The sequence below is a fragment of the Triturus cristatus genome, chromosome 10 (assembly GCF_964204655.1).
Source record: "Triturus cristatus chromosome 10, aTriCri1.1, whole genome shotgun sequence".
NCBI lineage: Eukaryota > Metazoa > Chordata > Amphibia > Caudata > Salamandridae > Triturus > Triturus cristatus.
Genome location: NC_140593.1, coordinates 1,096,273,442 through 1,096,293,142, shown reverse-complemented (window position 1 = coordinate 1,096,293,142; position 19,701 = coordinate 1,096,273,442). Strand labels below are relative to the sequence as shown.

At 43.9% G+C, this 19,701-nt stretch overlaps 1 protein-coding gene across 1 annotated transcript in view; it reads left to right on the top strand.

Annotated features, from left to right (window-relative positions):
• Positions 1 to 15,001, top strand: part of GET4 (guided entry of tail-anchored proteins factor 4) — a 166,892-nt gene extending 151,891 nt beyond the window's left edge. Inside the window, exon 9 of the mRNA XM_085629303.1 lies at positions 13,609 to 15,001. Coding sequence (XP_085485429.1) covers positions 13,609 to 13,697 — 89 coding nt within the window. The 3' untranslated portion in view covers positions 13,698 to 15,001. The remainder of the gene's footprint in view (positions 1 to 13,608) is intronic.
• Positions 15,002 to 19,701: the final 4,700 nt, after the last annotated feature.

The window sequence follows — 19,701 nt, the reverse complement described above, 5'->3', positions numbered from 1 at the left end:
GTCAATGGTTTTTGCGATGTTATTTCCAAGGAGCATTATCTCTGTTTTGTCCCCGTTAAGTTTAAGACAAGAGCCAGACATCCAGGTAGCAACTGCTTCCAAGCATTTGTGTAAACTGTGATAAGAGTTAAGGGGGGGGTCCAGCGCTACCACTAGCTGCGTGTCGTCTGCGTAAGTAACGATCTTCACCCCAAATGGGCGGACGACATCAGCTAGGGGGCGTAGATAGACATTAAAAAGGGTAGGGCTCAGGGAGGAGCCCTGAGGCACTCCACAATTAAGAGGTCTACTGGCAGAAGTGAAATCCCTCTCAAAAACCCTGAAGGATCGATCTGTCAGGAAAGATCTCATCCATCTGAGTGCAGTCCCTGACAATCCTATTCCTTCTAACCGATGGAGAAGGATATTATGATTAACAGTGTCGAAGGCGGCACTTAGGTCGAGTAGGACGATGGCCGTGGACCCGCCATCGTCCAAGATCCTTCTTGTCTCCTCCGTCACTGCAATCAATGCCGTCTCCGTTCCGTGACGGGGCCTGAAGCCGGTCTGGGAGAGATCTAGTATGTTATTGGCTTCCAGGAAGTCAGTGAGAACGGAGTTGACATGCTTCTCGAGGAGCTTACTGAGCCATGGTAGAAGGGAGATGGGTCGGTAGTTGGCGGGGTTAGATTGGTCGAGACTAGGTTTTTTTAATAGAGCTTTGACCATTGCTCTTTTCCATAGAGGAGGGACAGTACCAGTATGGAGTGAGGAGTTGAGCAGGTCTAGAACAGTGGAAGGCTTGTGTTTCTTCGGAGCCGAGCCCGAAGGCGGGGCTTCTGAAGGGTGTTTTCGGTCTCGACTGGGGCCAGCTGGCGAAGTCTTGACCAATGCCTTTGGTTTTGGAGGGGTTGGGGTAGGGACAGTATTACTCATGCGTTGCCCCGGAGTAATGGGGTCGTCTGAGTCGTCTGCTTCTGAGATAATTTGAAGTTCCTCGGAGTCTTCTTCCGGGACATCGGGACCCTCATCAAAGATGTTTTCTGGTTCCGGGGCTGGTCTGTATGCCATGATATGGCGTCGAGCTCTTCGATCCCGAATGGTCTTTTTGGATCGAAACGCGGCGCAGGCTGGACAGCTGGACTCGTTGTGATCCGGCGAGAGGCACAGGTTGCAGACCTTATGATGGTCACTGTGTGGGAATTTTGCTCCACACTGGGGGCATTTTTTAAACGGCGTTCTTTCCTTGAGCCGTAGGCCTTATGGCGCGGATAGGTCCAATCGCCCACGTCGATGTCCGGAACCGGTCCGATGAATTCGATGTCGAGTGAAGGTGCCTCGATGTAGTTTTGTAAAAGTTTTTCGCTTCGAAAGCTTGTTTTTGAAGTTTTCTACCGGAGTGGAAAAGTTACATCCGAACCCAATGGCGGAAAAAAACAATCTGAGGATGGAGTGTATGCCCATGCGCACTGTAGTCCAAGGGATGAGTCACCTATCTCGTGACCAAAGACTTCTTCCGAAGACAACAACAACCTGCAAGCATCCGAGCCCAACACCAGATGGCGATCTACTATCCTAAGTGTGTGGCTCTGCAGCTCTACATGCCAAGAACAGATGCATACTGGTAAGTAGCATATTCCTTACTCACATTGTAGATGACGCCTTGAGACCCCTTGATCAAAATGTCCCTTGTCTTCTGATCCTTCTTGACCTGTCCTCCGCTTTTGACACCATCAAACATGAAAACCTGATTGCTCTTCTTCAATATAGGCCCGGTCTTAAATTGGTTTGCCTCTTTCTTACAGAACCTCACCCAAGGAATCAAAGTTAACCAATCCCTTGCAACTAGTAACCCGTTCACTATTGGAGTACCTCAAGGCTCAGTTCTTACGCCCACACTTTTCAACCTGTTCATGGAACACCTCTAACATTCATTACCATATGTATGCTGATGACGCACAACTGTATTTGAAGTTCTCTTCCAGGGGATACTCATCAATAGTCCTAAGCACTGAATAATCCCCGCCCATGTGCGGGACCCCGGAGCATATACAAAAATACATATATATGTGTATGTTAATAACCATAAGTACATAGTACTTCCAAAACATACATATATACATGTATACACATATGAATATGCAGCCTATAATATGTCCAATAGACTGAAATGCCAAAATTACATGGATTTCTACTATAAGAAAATAATATCCCATGTAAATTATGTAACATAGAACATAATACTGCAGTAGTGTTCAACAACAGCCCTTTATTTTCATAAAGAAAAACAGGTAATTGCAGGCAATTTGTTCTTAGGCTGCATAGATGAATAATCGTCACCTTATAACAAAAAACTGGCATCTTGCCTTTAAGGCTTCAGAAAACCTGGACACCATGCCTTTAAGACCTCCAGGAGCCCCCTGCTCCCATCATGCACCACAGGTGACACTTAGGTCATTTTTTTTTTTCCGGCTCCTTCCAAGAGGATCCTGGAGCTTGAGCTTGGTTTTTCTGCTTTTCTGCTACTTTATTTGACATTTTTCTTGGCTGGTATTTAGTTTCTCACTATTTTCTGACATTTTTACTATCTTTGTTAGAAATGCCAGCTTTGTTTAACAAATGTCCTTCCGGTGGTAAGAAAATGGCGAAATCCGACCCTCACTCTGTGTGTATTGTGTGTTTGCCATCCTCACACAATCCACAGAAGTGTTACTACTGTCAACAATTTTCTAAAAGAACTCTGCGTGACAGAGAAAAGATCAGACTTCATGCATTAATGGAGAGAGGAAAAACTAAAAGTGCCTTGAGTCTCATTCCAAGAAGCCCTCCTCTCATGGAAAGAAATTGTTGATCTGCTTCTCCAGCTTCCAGAAGAAAGCAGTTTCCAGAGTGCTCGCCATCCGCGTCGAGATCAGCGACAGGAAAATGAGTAAGTCATCCTACGACGTCGAGGGACAGATCGCAGTCGCAGAGACGAGAACCACCGTCGACAAAAAAGTCGACGTCGAGGCATGCTTCGGGCTCAAAGTATGTGAGTGAAGACAGATCTAAGTCGACGTCGAAACATCTGTTGACATCGAGACACCGGTAGAAGTCAAGATCTCCACATCCTTCTCGAAGGTCGGCGTCGAGAGGATAGACGACGAAAAATCCCTCTCCGACCCACAGACTGGCGAGGGCACGATCGACGGTGAAGTCTACTTCAAAGGCACCACATACCTGCCGATGTTTGACGTCGAGAAGACGGTCACGGTCGCCGTCGAGGAGACAGACGTCGACAACATCCTCGCAGAGTCAAACATTTTCAAGTGTCTCCACAGCGGTCCACGTCGGTGGTGGCATTATCTGGGTCGACGTTGAGGCAGCGTTCAACGTCAAGAGAGAGGATTGTTGCCACTTCAGGAGATGCTCCAGAAAAACCAAGATAGACGTTGAGGACACAGCGGTCGACGTCGAAGTGTCATCTTCTCCTGGAATCAACATTATACAAGTCACACCTGAGGGATCTCCAAGAGAAAAGTCTCCTAGCTTATCGCCACGAGAGCTAGAGAGTATTCGACACTGGACACTGGAAAGTGACACCTAGAGTTCCAGGCGTTGGATTCTCCAAGCCTCTATCGCCACCCAGAGTCTGTGGAGGACCCCTTCCACGTACGTCCCCAGGAATGTCTCGATCACCTGTGAAAAGGCGTTCAAGATCAAGAGGGCGTTTAAGATCTTGTTGCTCTCCTACCCCTAAAAGAAGACGTAGATCTCCAACAAAAACTATGTCAACAAGGTCTTCCATTAGAGATTACTCTCCTTCTCTATCCACTACACCCCTGTCCAGGGTGTCCCCAATAGACGACCTTGTAACTTTTAAAGAAGTCTTCTGCAGGAGTGCCAACAAGCTCAGTATCACTATGTTTACACCTCCAGTTTCAACGTCTGTCATTTTTTAAACTCTACACCACAGTTCTTCTGCAAAGCCTCTGCTACCCTTGGGACCAGGTCTGCTAAAACCAGCAATGCAGACCTTCCTTACCCCAGCCATTGTGGATTCAGTTCCCACACGGATATCCAAGAAATATAAGGCCCCAGAGAAGGACCCGTTTTTTCTTCACGCAGTCCCACCTCCAGACTCAGTGATAGTGGCTGCAGCCAGGAAAGCACATTCAGTTACGTCTTCTTCTACTGCCCCACCAGAGAAGGACAGCAAAAATATGGATTCTCTGGGCCAACAAATGTGCAATACATCGGCTTCGGTGATGAAGGTGGCCAGTGCTTCCGCCCTGCTGGGTCGGTACGATAGATTTCTCTGGGATTCTTTGGCGAGATTTACAGACAAGCTGCCAAAAGAAGATCAACAGGACTTCCAGGAGATATTACAAGAAGGCAGACTGGTAGCTAATCAGATTATCAGTGCAGATGCATCTGACTTGGCGGCCCATGGATACTCTCACGGCACCTGCTCAAGGAGATCGGCATGGCTTCAGCTTACGGGGCTAAAACCTGATGCACAAAGAAGGATCACGAACCTCCCATTCAACGGATCCTCTCTGTTCGGTTCCCATGCGGATGACGAAATGTCCAAGATGAAGAACGACTTGGACACTCTGAAAGCTGTTGGCTTAGAAAAGCGGAAAGAGTTTAGGTGTAGATTTCGTCCCTATGATCGACGCTCCTCTCAACAGAGGGTTCAAACCCCTCATTGGAACATGCAAAATCAGGGTCAAGGTCAATCCAGGTCCCATTACCAACAAAGAAGACCTAGACGAGGGAATCTACAAAACAGCAATCTAATGTTCCACACCCATCAGTAAAACAATGCTTCCTCCATGCCCGTTGACCACTCCGGTGGGAGGAAGTGTTATGTTACACCTGGAGGAGTGGGAGAAGTTAACAAAGGACAAGTGGGATCTGAATATTGTTCAGAATGGCTGGCTATCTGCTCAGGTTCAAATCCCCACCTCCATCATTTCCTCCACAGCAAAGGCCTCTTTAAAGACACCACTTGTTACAAGCAGAAGTAAACGTGCTCTTGCAAAAACATGCCATAGAAAAGGTTTCTAAAGAAAGCAAGGGATTTATTCTCGCTATTTTCTGGTTCAGAAAAGAGGTCCTACCAGAGAATACAGACCAATACTCAACTTAAGGCTGCTGAACAAGTACATACGCAAAGGGAAGTTTCGAATGTTTGCTTTACATCAAATATTCACTCGGCTTCATCAGGGAGATTGGATGTGTGCAATAAACTTGCAGGACGCATACTTTCATATTCCAATGTCCATAACACATCGCAAATTTCTACAATTCCAAATGTCTGCCCAACACTTTCAGTTCAAAGTTCTCCCGTTCTGGCTCAAATCAGCCCCCCGAACGTTTCCAAGTGCATGGCAGTATGGGGCGGCTTTTCTTCGCAAGCAAAGGATATTCATATACCCCTATCTTGACGACTGGCTTCTGAAGAGCTCGTCACCTGCTCTGCTTCAGAGTCATCTCTTGTACTGTCTGCAACTACTAAACAGATTGGGCCTTCATGTAAACTACAAGAAATCAATCTTCAACCCATCTCAGAAGATCCACTATCTGGGTGCCTTACTGGATACTGCAGAAGCAAGCGTTTGTCCTTCGGAGGAGAGGTTATCCTCAATTCAAGAGAAATGCCGCAACCTTCTTCTCGCGCAGTATCTTAGTCAGGCAGGAGTCATTACTGCTGTGATCAATGGCATCATGCATCTTCATCGTACCTAATGCCAGGCTGCACATGCGTCCGTTGCAGCAATCTCTGGAAGATCAATGGATGCAAGTGTCAGGGCGCTGGGAGGATCAGCTACTTCTCTCACAATCGGCCAAAGATTCCATCAAATGGTGGATGAAGAGATCCAATCTGATGAAAGCAGTTCCTTTTCACCTGGACCCTTCTGCACAAACTATAGTCACAGATGCTTCCCTCCAAGGATGGGGTGCTCACATGCGGGTTCTTAAAGTTCAAGGACTGTGGTCAGGGACAGAACAAACGTACCATATCAATCTCTTAGAGTTGAGAGCAGTGCACTTGGCTCTCAAATTATTGTACCCATCACTTCAATCTCAGTACCTTCTGATCCAAACGGACAACACGACGCATTACTTAAACAGGGAGGTACCCGATCGAGGCCTCTTTCTCTCGAGTCTCAAAGCATCTGGAAGTGGCTTCTTAAAAGAGACTGGAACATTCTGGCACTGCATCTCCGGGGGACTCTCAACGTCCAGGCGGACGTCTTCAGCAGAGTACGTAAAAGCTCACGACTGGTCGCTTAACGACTGATGTCATTCAAAGCATCTGCCGAAACTGGGGAACACCAGACATCGACCTGTTTGCAGACTCTGTGAACGCAAAATGCACCGTCTTCGCATCCAGGTTTCCCCAACCAGGATCTTGGGGCAATGCCCTTTTTATAAATTGGTCTCACATTACTGTACGCCTTTCCGCCAATTCCGTTGATTCCCACAGTGATCATTAAGTTTTACAGGACCAATTCCAGGATGATCTTGATAGCTCCGGAATAGCTTGTACAGCACTCTGATAGGTCATGTTCGGGCTTTATAAAACTTTTCAAATAAATAAAGACACATTAGTTGTATCTAATGCCCGTAAAATATCCTATTCTTGATCCTCAGCAGATGCTCCTCCACATGATAAGGAATCCAAACTTATTGATGCTTTAGGGAAGCGGGTGCCAGCACAAGCATCCAGTTTTTGGCGGATCTTTAAAACTCGAGCCTTTCCAGCAAGATACAACAGGGCACATTGGGATGAAATAGAGGCACTCCTCCAACATTTCCCTGAGGAGTATAAAAAAAAAAAGTGACATGAGATTGTAAATGAGGGAAATGTCATCTCTAATAATTCCTTTAAATGTGCCTTAGACTCAATGGATGCAGCAGCCAGAGGAGTCAACACAAGTGTATTATTGCGTTGACATGCTTGGCTACCTGTATCTCGCTTCAAGCCAGAGGTGCAACAAACATTATAAAATCTGCCTTTTGATAAAGAGCATCTATTTGGTCCCCAGGTGGCCCAAGCATTAGGAAAAATGAAGGACACCGAAGTAGCTAAATCAAATGTGGGAGCTACAAACCCCTGCTTCGGGTGGGTCCTTTCAGGGTGCCAAAGCACCACCTGATGCCTCTGGTTCCTCCTATAGGCAACAACAAACCTCCCCCTCAAGTGGATACTACAGGGGCACATATAGAGGGAATCATTCAAAAGATAGAGGTAGGGGTGCCTCAACAAGCTCTGCTCCCTCCACCTCCTAGCAGTGACTCTTCTTATTTCCCCCGACCACTTAACACATGTCGGGGGACGACTCCAAAATGTCTTCCTTGCTTGGAAAACCGTAACGTCAGATCAATGGGTTTTGGACATTATCTAACATGGTTATTGTTTGGAGCTCATAACTACACCTCCAAACATTCCACATCCCAGACAAAATCCCTCCATACCACATCAAACCCTGCTCAAATAGGAAGTGGAGGGCCTTTTCCTCAAAGGAGCCATAAAGCCCATCCCTGTTCAACATCAAGGTACAGGAGTGTACTCCTTGTACTTTCTAATACCTAGAAAAGACTGCTCACTACGGCCTATCTTAGATCTCAGGCTCTTAAATCATTGCATGCTATCAGAACACTTCCATTTTGTCACTCTTCATGAAGTGATCCCACTGCTTCAGCAACACAGTTGGGTTTAGCATACCCAAAAGTGGCCAGGATTCCAAATATCCAAACACTACTATAGTAGTTTCAACCCAACACAACAGTCAAAACAGTTATGAGATTCTTAGGAATGAAGGCATCTTGCATCGCAGTAGTACCACATGCTCGAATGCATATGCAACAGCTACAAGAATGTCTGTCTGGCACATCATTGGTCTCAATCACAGGGTCAGCTACAAGATGTAGTGTTGGTGCTTGCCGCACTCATCGCTCTCTGTGGTTGTGGAACACACACAACCTATCAAAGGGGTGGCCATTTCTCGACCCTGTTCCCCAGATCATTCTCGCAGCGGAAGCACCCCTTGCAGGATGGGGTGCTCACCTTCAGAATCTCACAGTTCAGGGTCTCTAGGATACCAATCACAAGGCTCCTCACACCAAGTACCTCAAGCTTCAAGTTGTTCACCTAGCATTGAAAGCATTTCTGACTCACCTGGCAGGCAAGGTTGACTTGGTCTGGATGGACAACATGACAACCATGTACTATTTACAAAAACAGGGACACACACACTGCACAGTTATCATGCCTATTTCAGATGACTTGGCGTTGGGCAATACGTCGCAGCTTCCATCTGCTGGCGGAACACCTCCTAGACATGGACAACAATTGTAGTTTACTACTTAAAAATCCCATTGAGCTCAATATTCTAGATATGCAAAGTATTGTGTTGCCTATTGCAACCACTGTACCGTATTGCATTCAAAGTCTATTTTGTTCATTGAAAGTATTCAACAGCAGCATCTTATTTTGAGAAAGTATTTTATGCAACCCTGTGGTTCTAAAATAAAACAGTATATTTTTTTAATACAAACAATTGGCCTACAGTTCAGTTCTTGAGTGTGTGAGACCATTTGCTGACTGAATGTGTAAATCAAATGCTTTACACTGTCCTCTGATACTGCCTTACTGCTCGACCAAGCTACCACATTAGAGAGTAAGGTTCTGTCTAACTTTAACCTCTGCCAAACCTCTGAAGACTCTTGGACTCTATACACACTGTACCTCACTTTGGTGCAGTATAGATAGAGCCAGTTTCTTGCAAGTTCCTTTACACTATTTCATTTGCGTGGACATCTCTTTATTGATCTAACAATGGATTTGATGCCCTTGTGCATTATCACCAAGAGGAGGAGTCACTTTGTCTTGTAACTCAAGACTTCTTCAAAGAAATAAACGTGCACACATTCAGACCCAATACTAGATGCTGGAAGTGTGCGGAGCATGTGACTCTACAGGACTTACAGATGCTTACAGGGGAATTAACCTATTCCTTTCCAGGTTTGACTCTGTGTTTTTGAGTGTCTGCACTCCAACAAAGGATGGTATTTTGTTTCATATTTAGTATTCAGTGAGTACACTGAAACAAGCATTGGCAAATTCAGTCGGTCTGACGTTTGCTGGTAGTATTTTGGCTTTGTCCATTTATGTGTTGCTATGGATTTTATAAAACGTTTTTCTGGAAGCTACCAGGGGCTCGCCAATATTGAAGGAAAAGAAATTGGTAAAAAGCTAATATTTTGTTCTCAGAAAGCACCCATTGTCCCACTGCTCCCTAGTACTGAAAGGAACTACTTTTTGTGCGAATGTGCTTCTTTCTAAAGAGCAGAATGTAATAACTCCCAGTAAAGTGAGCCAGTGGCTGAAGTGGGCTGTACCATTGCTTCATGCTGTATTCTATAGTGGGTGGCGAAAAAATTTGAATGATCTAACAGAGCAATGGATGAGGAGAGCTGTCTGAATTCCCCTATAGCTAAGTAAATTGTGCACATAATTTTGGTGAAAACAAAAGCACCTAAAAAAAATTAAGTCATTTAAAAAATAAACCTGATCCCATGACATATGTATGCATTTTGGTTATTTTCATGAGGTGTTTGAGGGTTTTAAATATTTAATATTTCTATTATAGTAGTGTTTTTGGTTGGTCTTCCAACCAGTGCCACCAAGTATCACAGTGGAGGTGGGGGTGAGGCGCTGGGGAAAAAAGAAATGAGTGACCTTGTGCCCAGACTGTGACTTTGACCCTCGCTTGAAGCAGGAAGAACAAACGGACTCCCCCAGCCAATCACAACGCTGCAATGCAGCGGTGTGATTTTTCTGAGTGCTGTGGTTCGCCGCTCAGACCGGCAATGGGAGCCTGTGTATGTTGCTCCACCAGGCTGTGCATTACAGCCCGGTGGGAAACATGCAAAGTGTGCCTGACTGTTTGGCTGGGCCAAGACAGCCGGCCAAGCAGTCCTGCCCACTTAAGTCCTCACCACTCCTCCCCTTTCTTGCTGTGACACAGCCAAGCCCCATAAACCAGAAAAATAAAATCATCGTAACCTAGAGTTATTTTAACTTTCTTTTATCCACTGCTCGAAATGTGGTGGGGCGACGCTCCTCCGCCTTAGCCTATTGGTGCATATTTGTAGAGACTGGCCCTTTTTCTACACATTTTCCATACTATACTCTGTAGGTGCTGGTGCTGATGGTTACCAGGGGTACCCTGGTGTGCTGGAGGGAGAAGACTCTGCTGTCATGGTTTGTAAAGCAAGCCTGTAGAGCAGGTACTCACTAAGACTTCTCCCACAGCCCGTGCTCCTCTGAAACATCAGAGCCCTATCCTTGAAAAGGGGCCTCTACAATAGCGGGAGCACTGATGATGTGAGTGGAGCAGCTGACGAGACAAAGTCCGGATCCTTGATGAGTTTTTAGTTATTTTACACTACAGAAAGAGATTTTATGGCCTAATTATCTAGACTGCTCTTGTAACCGCTCTTTGCTCCCTTGGGGCTTCACTTGCACTTCTGTATCAACATATTCTATACAAAACTGATTGTGACTCAACAATCGCTTCTTCGTGAAGGTGTTTATGCAGCAGCTGTCCCTTTACCTAGGCATGCAAGTCCACACTTGCGAGGTAAGTTAAAAGTAAAGCAGAAGAAAAGGTAAAATGATAAAGGAAACAGGCCACTAAAAGAGCAATGGAAAGATATCAACCCATGGATGTAAAACTCAGAAGAAAAGCTGCTGAAAACGCACAAAGAATGAAAGTAGGCAGAGAGCACAATCGCCTAGAGCTATACCAATGGAACAAAACATTGAGTAAAAGAATGAATGAGGATGAATTGGGAAAACAATTAAAACAAAAAATTCGAAATTATAGACCGCTGAGAGGAAGCAGAGATGGAGAAACAGTAACCAGAAAATAATGAACCTATAAAGAATAGCAGTCCACTTTGTATGTTTCAAATGTGAGATTCCAACTGAGATAAATGTACCTTTTACAGAATTTCATTCGAAATCTGTAGGTCACATATTCTAGTTCTTGTGAGATGGATCAGTGCATTAATACGTTTACCCTGGTGGAGGCAAGGTTTGAAAAGTATTTAGTCTAGGTCAACATAAAAAATGCTATCCTCAGATATGTTGTCTGAAAATGGAATTCTTTTATTTAACCACTTAATAAAAACATTCACAAATTCCACAACAGCTAATGTATTTCGAGGTAAAAACCACTTTATTAAGGCATTAAGATATGCATTTATTTAATTACGGTTACCCATAAAATAAATTCATAAAGCAGTATGTCGAGTTTTTTTTCTAAATGTTATCCTATGGGTACACCCAGTGAAATAATAAACGCATATCTTAATACCTTGTGAAAGAGGTTTTTGAAATCGAAACACATGTTGGCTGTTGTGTAGTTTGTGAAGATTTCCATTAAGTTATTAAATACAAGAATGCCGTTTTGATATAATTTGCGTAACTACAGCATTAAATCTACATTGTAATACTCTTTGAAGCTTACCTCAACCAGGGAAGACCTGATTGGGGGGGGAGGGGGGGGGACGCACCATTGGGTTTTGGTGCTGGAGGTTTAAGGCCTCAGGCTGATTGTTCCTATACCCATTTTCAGTGCAATAATCCTACCGCAGAGACCTGTTTAGCCTGCAGATCACAGGATCTAGACCTAGTCAGTAATCATACACTTACAGAGATCTGTGTCTATCATGCAGTTCATGACGTGCAGTCTCATTGAAAAGGTACGTGGTTTAATGGACCTACAGCAGAGGTGTAGGTCACTGCTTTTTATTTCCATGTCTCAGTTTAGGTGAAGTAGTTTCTCTGTAATGGCCTTCTTTGAGGTTGTTTTTTCAAGAAATCAAATAGAACTGTGCTTACATAGTAGTATTTGAAGGGGGTACTGGCCTGTCTTGGTTGCTTTACGTGCTTGATCATTAGGGATTCTGGCCTGTGGATAGTGTTTGACATTCTGGAGCATTGTGAATAATGGCCTGGTGATAGTGATATAGGACCTGCGGATAGTGGCTTGGGAGCAGGGATTTTATAATTAATACTAGCTTGCAATTGTGCTTTACATACTTATGCATTGTGAATTTGCATCTTTCTTTGCAACCATATGTACTAGGACATTGTGGAAATTGTCCAGCTTCAATGCTGTATGCACTTAATTAATATTAGCTTGGCTGTGATGCTTTACATATGGAGGCACTGTGAAAACAGACTTGACAATAGTGCTTTACATGTGCGCTGCGGAAGCTCTTCTGGGGTTGGAGCATTGAAAAACCCAGAGATTGAGCACCTTGGCAGTGGTGCTTTTTTAACTAAAGTTCTTGAAAGAGGAGCATAATTCCTCCAAAACCTAATGCATAAAGTTTGACATTCACAGTACTATTGTTCACTTGTTTTCTACATCCCAGCTTTCTTATGTTGTTCAGAATTTTGGTGCACTTCTGGCTGTTCCCAAAATTATTTTGTGAGCATGTAATAAACGTGTGGAGAAATACCCCATTTAGCCTTGAGTGTTTTTTTGTTTTTTTAAATCTTTCATTTATTGAAAGCACACACTTGTGTTCTGCTTTACGTGGTCGATCTCAACTGCTGCACTTGCCCAGTGTAATATGTAGTTAGTGTAACATTTTTTGGGACTCCTTTTGGTCCCTTTTCCAGGGAGTTTCAAAATGTCATGAAGATAGCTAGTTGACCTGCCGCCGACAACCTTCAGTAAACTGAATCTCTTTTTTCTTCTGTGACAGATAACATAACGATACAATTAGCACAATAGACCCCCAGGTAGGCTGTGCAATGCTCCAATGCTTAACACATATTTGATGCTATCAATGGCTGAGATTTTTCTCCTTTGAGCTAGCATGCTTTAGCTTTCTCAACAACGTCCAGATCACAGATCACAGTCCTAAAGCGACAAGCCACCCATGTGAACAATCACGACCTGCTTGACTGTCTTCACAAAGTTAGCTTTTGTATGAATCACCTTATGCCCTGCACCCTACATTTTCTGCTTGTAAATACTTCAAGAATAGCCGAGGTTTTAGGGAATTTAACTAAGGGATCCATTATTAATCAACATATGCTGGAACATTTGGGGTTGTTCTCCTTCACCTACCACATGTGCAGCTTTTAACCTTCACATTGTAGGATTAGGATCCCTGGTATAAATATATGATTGCCCTCTGAGATCTGTAAACATTCAAAAAATGTCCGTAAATGTAATATTAGATGCCTCAATTTTTGAAGTCTTTCTGCCATTCTTACAATCTGTAATAAGTCATGGCAAAGGATTGCAGTAGGCATACGCAGAAATACATAGTAGCACGAGTAATGCCCTTATGTAACTATTGATATTTATATCTGTCCATGCAGATCCAAAACTAACACTAACTGTCCATTATTATTTTCTTTAGTTATGTATATGCAATAAAATAGTCTGAGAGACCAAAAGGAAAAGCAAGCAAACGCAAAGATTATTTTTCGCTGCTCTTATATTATTTGTTTTTGAAATAGAAAGCTATGCATATGTGCTGGGTTTTTTCTAGGAGGCCGGGGTATTCTAAGATTGTGGATTTTAACACAACTATTTTGTCTTGTAGGGAACCTATTGAATAGCTTGATGGGAGCTGGAGATGAAGATGATGTTGATGATGGCCCAGATGACAGTAGTCCTATTGAACTGGATTGAGAGACATGCTGTTTTCTTCCAAGGAGCTGCATGAATTAGAGATAAATGATAACTCAAAAGACCAATTCAGGATTCTAGTCTGGCAAGTTCTTTCTATGCAGCTGCCAAGACTCGATGCATTCTGTTAAGCAATGGCTACAGAAGTTGGATCTCTAATATTTATACCAGAATTGTAGGCAGAAGAACTGGTCGCAGTGCAGTTGGCAAACCCTTAGAAAGGAGAATGGTGATTTTTTTTTTTTCTTTTTTTTTTTTGTGTCCGATTTAGTCTTGGGTTCAAGTGCAGTATTTCATTTTAAGAGATGACGCACAACTTAGCCGAAACCCTGGACTTTTACCTTTAATTTAAGATATTGGACTACAGCTGGTTCACAAAAATGAATAATTTGAGCTCTATCACAGTGGGATGTGTCGAAAAGTTTGGTAAGTTATTTTCTGTCATCCCTGTGCCAAATAGGTTCCTGACCAGCCAACATAGAGCTAATTGAGGGCGTAGACTAGCACAAACCAGGAATGTTGGAATACCAATCATTGCCCATTCTATTGCTGCCACTGCTCGGAATACAAGCTTCAAGGAGCGTTTGGTAAAGTTTGTCGGCTGGGATTCCTCCATTCTTTCTGCTAGATTTTAACCTGTTTGTCACCTGATTTTTCATCTAAACTTCCATAAAAAAGGGCACATGTTGAATGTAGATAAAGGCTCAGATTGTAATTATTGCTCATAATTAAACAAGCCACAATGAAATAAATAACCCTACAAAAGTGTACGTCGTCAAACCAGCTCTATATAAACACTCAATCCTAATCTTTGTTTCACCCACACACTTAATGTACATTGAATCACTTTTTAAGTTTGGGAGTGTTGGAGTGCAAGAAGCTAGGTTTTTACTAAAAGAAGCTGAAATAGTTTTCAAGCTAAGTTGCACATACATTGATATTAGTAAAATAGTAAAAGGGATACACCGAAAATGTGGTTTCATAAATAATACAATATTTATTTTTCAGTCTTATTTCCTTTAACATTTTACGTATACTAAAATAAGTGGCAAAATAGTAAAGGAAATACAGCTTAAAAAAGCACGAGTTAGGTCAAATAAGTCTGCACATGAAAATCTTACAGATCACTTGTTTCCAGTATGATTCAAGAATGGAAGTATCAAACCTATGCTGTTTTTTTTTTCTAGGAAAAAAGTATCGAACGCAAATATCATGCATTCTAAAACATTTTATTTTGTGTAAAAATAAATGACTTAAAAGACAGTTTGTGTTTGTTGTAGGGTTCAAATAAATTCTTTGTACCGGGATTGTCATCACTGAATTTTTGAAAATGTTGTCTTAATGCTAATGAGATGTAACTTAAATCTTTAAAATACAGGTTGTATATGCTTAGGTTTTGACACAGCCCTCTCTGTTTCCCATCCAAGCTACCACCATCCACACGTTTCTTGTTTCAAATAAGCAAATTGCCCATTACTTAAAGACTCCAAACTCCGGATCTCTTCCAGACTTCTAGCTGCAGATTCCATACTTTTGAATTTCACAGACATCAAACTGGATCCGTCAAGTTTTGCGTGAGCAATACCCCTGCGTGCCTTCTGGTGGCTCTGTTCAGCTCCGCATGACGTCGCTGGCCTAGTTGGCGTCGGTTGTGATGTCACGGTCACCTATATAGGTGCCACCCAGGTGCGCGGACATCAGTTCTTTTATTTTTTATGTGCTAGTTAAGCGCTGATCCGGAGAAGATTGTTCTTTAGTGTCGAGGATGACATCTAGACGGATAGGTTTCAAGCTGTGTGGCACCTGTCATCGCGCCATGTCGGTAACGGATCCCTATCTCGTTTGAGTGTGATGTCTTGAGCACGACCACAATTCAGTCATGCTCGGACTGCCAGGCCATGGCGCCGAAGGCCTTGTGGGAGCGGTCCATGAATCTTCTTGCGGCCTGGCAGTCGACACCGTTCAGCGTGACTCCTAGGAGTTCACTGTCCCAATTGAGGAAGAGAAGGTTGCGGGACCGCTCCACGAGCCCCAAGTCCTCTTCTTTGCACTCAAGGTCCTCTGGACAGTCGAAGAAGAAGTCAAAACAAACTTCGGCTTCACCTCATCTGTTGTCTGACAAGACAGGTAAGGAGCTTACTCCAGTATGCTTGAATCTTTTCCTGTCATCCTGATGGGAGTTCCCGGTACTTAAAATAGTAGTAGTATTTGACTTAAAATTAGTCATAGTTCACCGATGGGTATAAACTAGAAAGGCCTAGGCCTCTTAGTTTAATAACCTATCTTAGTCATTATTAAAAAAGGAACCAAAGTGAGGCTCCAACCAATCAGCATCAACCACCCTCTAGAACACTCCTGAGGGAAGCTCAGAACCTCAGACTAAGGGAGTCTCCTCTGAGCTCTGCTCAGCTTTCTCATTTGAAGGATATTTTGAACTTCTTTCCACATGAAAGTACGTTTATATAATCATATTTGTTAGAGTTAATCTTCCTGTATCTATTGGTGGGTCTTCAAATCTGACTGAACTATGTCTGATAAGCCTAAGCAGGCTCTATTCAGAGAATGTGCCACTTGCTGGAAAAAAGGCTGTACTTTGATGACCCTCACAAAAACTGCATTTACTGCCTGTACCCATCTCAAGGTGTCGGACTGCAAGATTTTTCAAATAAAACCCTCAGAGACCGGGAAGAACGTCTTTTCATCTGGCTCCAGAAATGAGAAAATCAGATCTGACCCGTGTCAGACTCCGAGAGTGACCAGTCTACCTAAAAAAAAAATCTCTGGAAAGAGGGTAAGGGATTCATCACAATCTGATAAAGAGCCTGCCAGAAAATGCGACAAAAAAGTCCTCTCACGAATCTTCCTCTGAGCGCAAAGGTTCTCGAGAAAAAGACGGACATCAAAGCCTGTTTCTGAACCAAAAACACCTCCTGCGGAGCTTAAACTGACCTTCAAAAAACCTTACTTCTGACATACCTTCAGGGAGTTCCCAGTCAGTGAGGGATAATATTCCAGCTTTGTCGACGACTAGAGGCTACACTTGAGGCACATCGACGACTTGTTCTACGGCTCTCATCTTGGGCGACATCCTTGATATCGGCAAGACAAGGTCCGATTTCGTCAACCATTTCTTTAACACATCTAAAGAGGTGGACACATGGTCGGCGAAGCACTCGTAGGGTCAATTGAAGTTGATGACGACACCTTCATCGAGGAAAATATTGTCAATCAGGTCATCGTCGTCATCACCATCATCGACGGTAAAGTCGACCGAAAAGTCTGAGGCTGCAGCGATCGGCGAGGTCATCGCCGTTGTCTAGCGTGCCACGGTCGACGGATACGTTGCCATAGACGAAGGTACAGTCACCGGCGTCAACAAAGTCTTTACCGTCGACGACACCGCAAGTGCCAACAAGGTCTCTTCCGTCGACGGAGTCATCATTGTCGACATCACCTACGGAAATTAAATTAAAAGTAATGGAAGGGAAGACATTGTTGGATACACAACCGTTGACGCAATCGTTGCCGAAGCTTATGTCTGCAAAGCTTATTTCGCAAAAAAAGGCACCGGAAACGGAAATTATACCAGAACACACCTCACCCAGTAAAATGACACCTCTCTTAACCACTCCTCTTTTAGAGGAGGGAGATTCTGAGGTGGAGGAAGGTCCTTTTGGGGACGCATATAGCCCGTCGGAGTTGCACGTCAAGTGCCAACCGGATGATTATGAAAATGATGATGACCAGCAATACTATAGTCAAGATTATTTCACCCAATCTGAACAACATCAGCAGTATCACGTAGAAATGGTCACAATGCCCTCTGCATTTCTATCTGATCTACAATTTATGCTACAACACTTTTGGCAGCGCTTCCCACCTTCCGAGCCGGCTATTACAACTCTACCTCCTCAGGTAACATCGCCAGCATGAATTAATGCTCCTAACGTACTTTCGCTACCAAATACTCCACAATTTGTTCCTTTCCAGGAACCGGTCTCTTTGGATGAAGAGGGAGAACTTCATGATACAGCCTCAGAATGGGACAATTATAGGATGTCTTCACCTGCCTCACCAACACCACCGCCACTAGATTCCCCACAGTTTGTTGGAGCGTACAGTGTAAAGGTTTGCTAATCCAATGCCCTCCGAGCAAGCTGACTGTTTCTTATATGATTTCAAAGATCCATTTTGTAAGTCTGTCAGAGCTATTCCCATAATTGATTACATCTGGGAGGAGGGTTTTAGAATAATGAAAAACCCAGCCTCTGTGCCAGCGGTGCTCCCACGTCTGGATAAAAACTATAAGACCACAGATGACGCACCAGCATGCTTCACAGGGCACCCAAAACCGGACTCGGTGGTGATGCAGGCTGCTCCAAAAATCCTGTGGCACCACTCTCTGGCCCTCCAGACAGAGAGGGCAGACGTCTAGATTCCATTGGAAAAAGATTCTCAGCAATGTTGGCTCTAACAGTAAAGGCAGCTAACTCCTTGGCGATAGCCCTAAAAACCATCTAGGCGTACACTGATACTGCCAAGTCTTTGGCGACGCTGCAGTTCAGGAAAGCTACTTTTCGAGGGTCAAAGAGAAGAGGCCGGCCATCCTACAGAGGAGTGTATCAACAATTCTGTTATCTGGCATATTCTTCCCAGTCATACCGATCTCAATTCCAGCAAAGACAGCCACCTCAGACATCCTATGTCATTGTGAATGGAGTACAGACATCACAGGCTGGCAAAGATACTAGCCGCTGACAATGATATACCTCAGGCTCCGGCTCCAACTCATTTCCCCAGACTCCACTCAATCATTTTAGTCTCATCCTGCCCCCCTGGGAGGCAACATTACCTACTTCCTCCACCAGTGGCAAACCATTACTACAGACCAGTGGGTTCTGCACCTAGTACAATTTGGACACACTCTAGAATTTATCCAAAAACCGCCTACAACCCCTCCAAGCCTCCCACCACAAGCATTTCAAGACTCTTCAGCAAGAGGTCAAGAACATGCTGTACAAATGGGCAATAGAGAAGATCCCATTTTCAAGCAGAGGCACAGGTTTCTGCTTAATCAGAGGTTAAAGCAGTGTCAACCAATTTTGGACCTCCAAAACCTCAACCTGTATTTGAAAAAACAATCTTTTCAGAATGATGACTACAAGAGGTACGGAAGCTCCTAAACCAGCACGATTTCATTACATTAGCCCTCCAAGATGCATATTTCCATTAACCTATTCGTCCAAAACACAGAAAATACCGGAGATTTGTGGTAGCCGGATGCCACTACCAATTCAGAGTGCTCCCATTTGGTCTCCAGTCTGCGCCCAGGATTTTTACAAAGTGCCTGGCTCCGGTCAGAGCATTTCTCAGACCACAGCAACATCAAGTCTTCCCGTATCTGGACGACTGGCTTATCAAGGCTCTGTCCGAGCAAGAGGATCCACAAAGACCTGCACAACTCTTTTCTGGAAATTGGGTCTGACAATCAATCAACTGAAATCCAATCAGAATCGGTCACAAAAAGATTGTCTTCCTAGGAGCCCAGTTAGACATGGCCTGTTTAAAAGCATATCTTGCAGAGAAACGTCCATGGCGGTTTCTCATTCTAGCAAATTCCATTAAAAGAAGAAAGTCTCTTTCAGTCTGACTTTTCAAATCGTGTCTAGGGATGATGTTGTCATGCATTCCACTGATCCCGTTCTGTTGTCTCAGGATGCGCCCATTTCAGGAGGAGCTGGACAAGCAGTGGGTACAGTCAGTAGGCTCCTTAGACGACATCATCAGAGTAACTCCACCTATGGTGAAGTCCCTAGAGTGCTGGATAGACAAAAAACCTCTATCGATCGGGATGTCCTTGCAACTAGAGGCCGCACCGTTAGTGATCACAACAGATGTGTCCTTAGAAGGATGTGGAGCTTACCTCCAAGAGCTCCAAGTAAGGGGCAAGTGGCATCAGGCTTAAACTCAATCCCACATAAATTTACTGGAACTGAAGGTGGTGCAT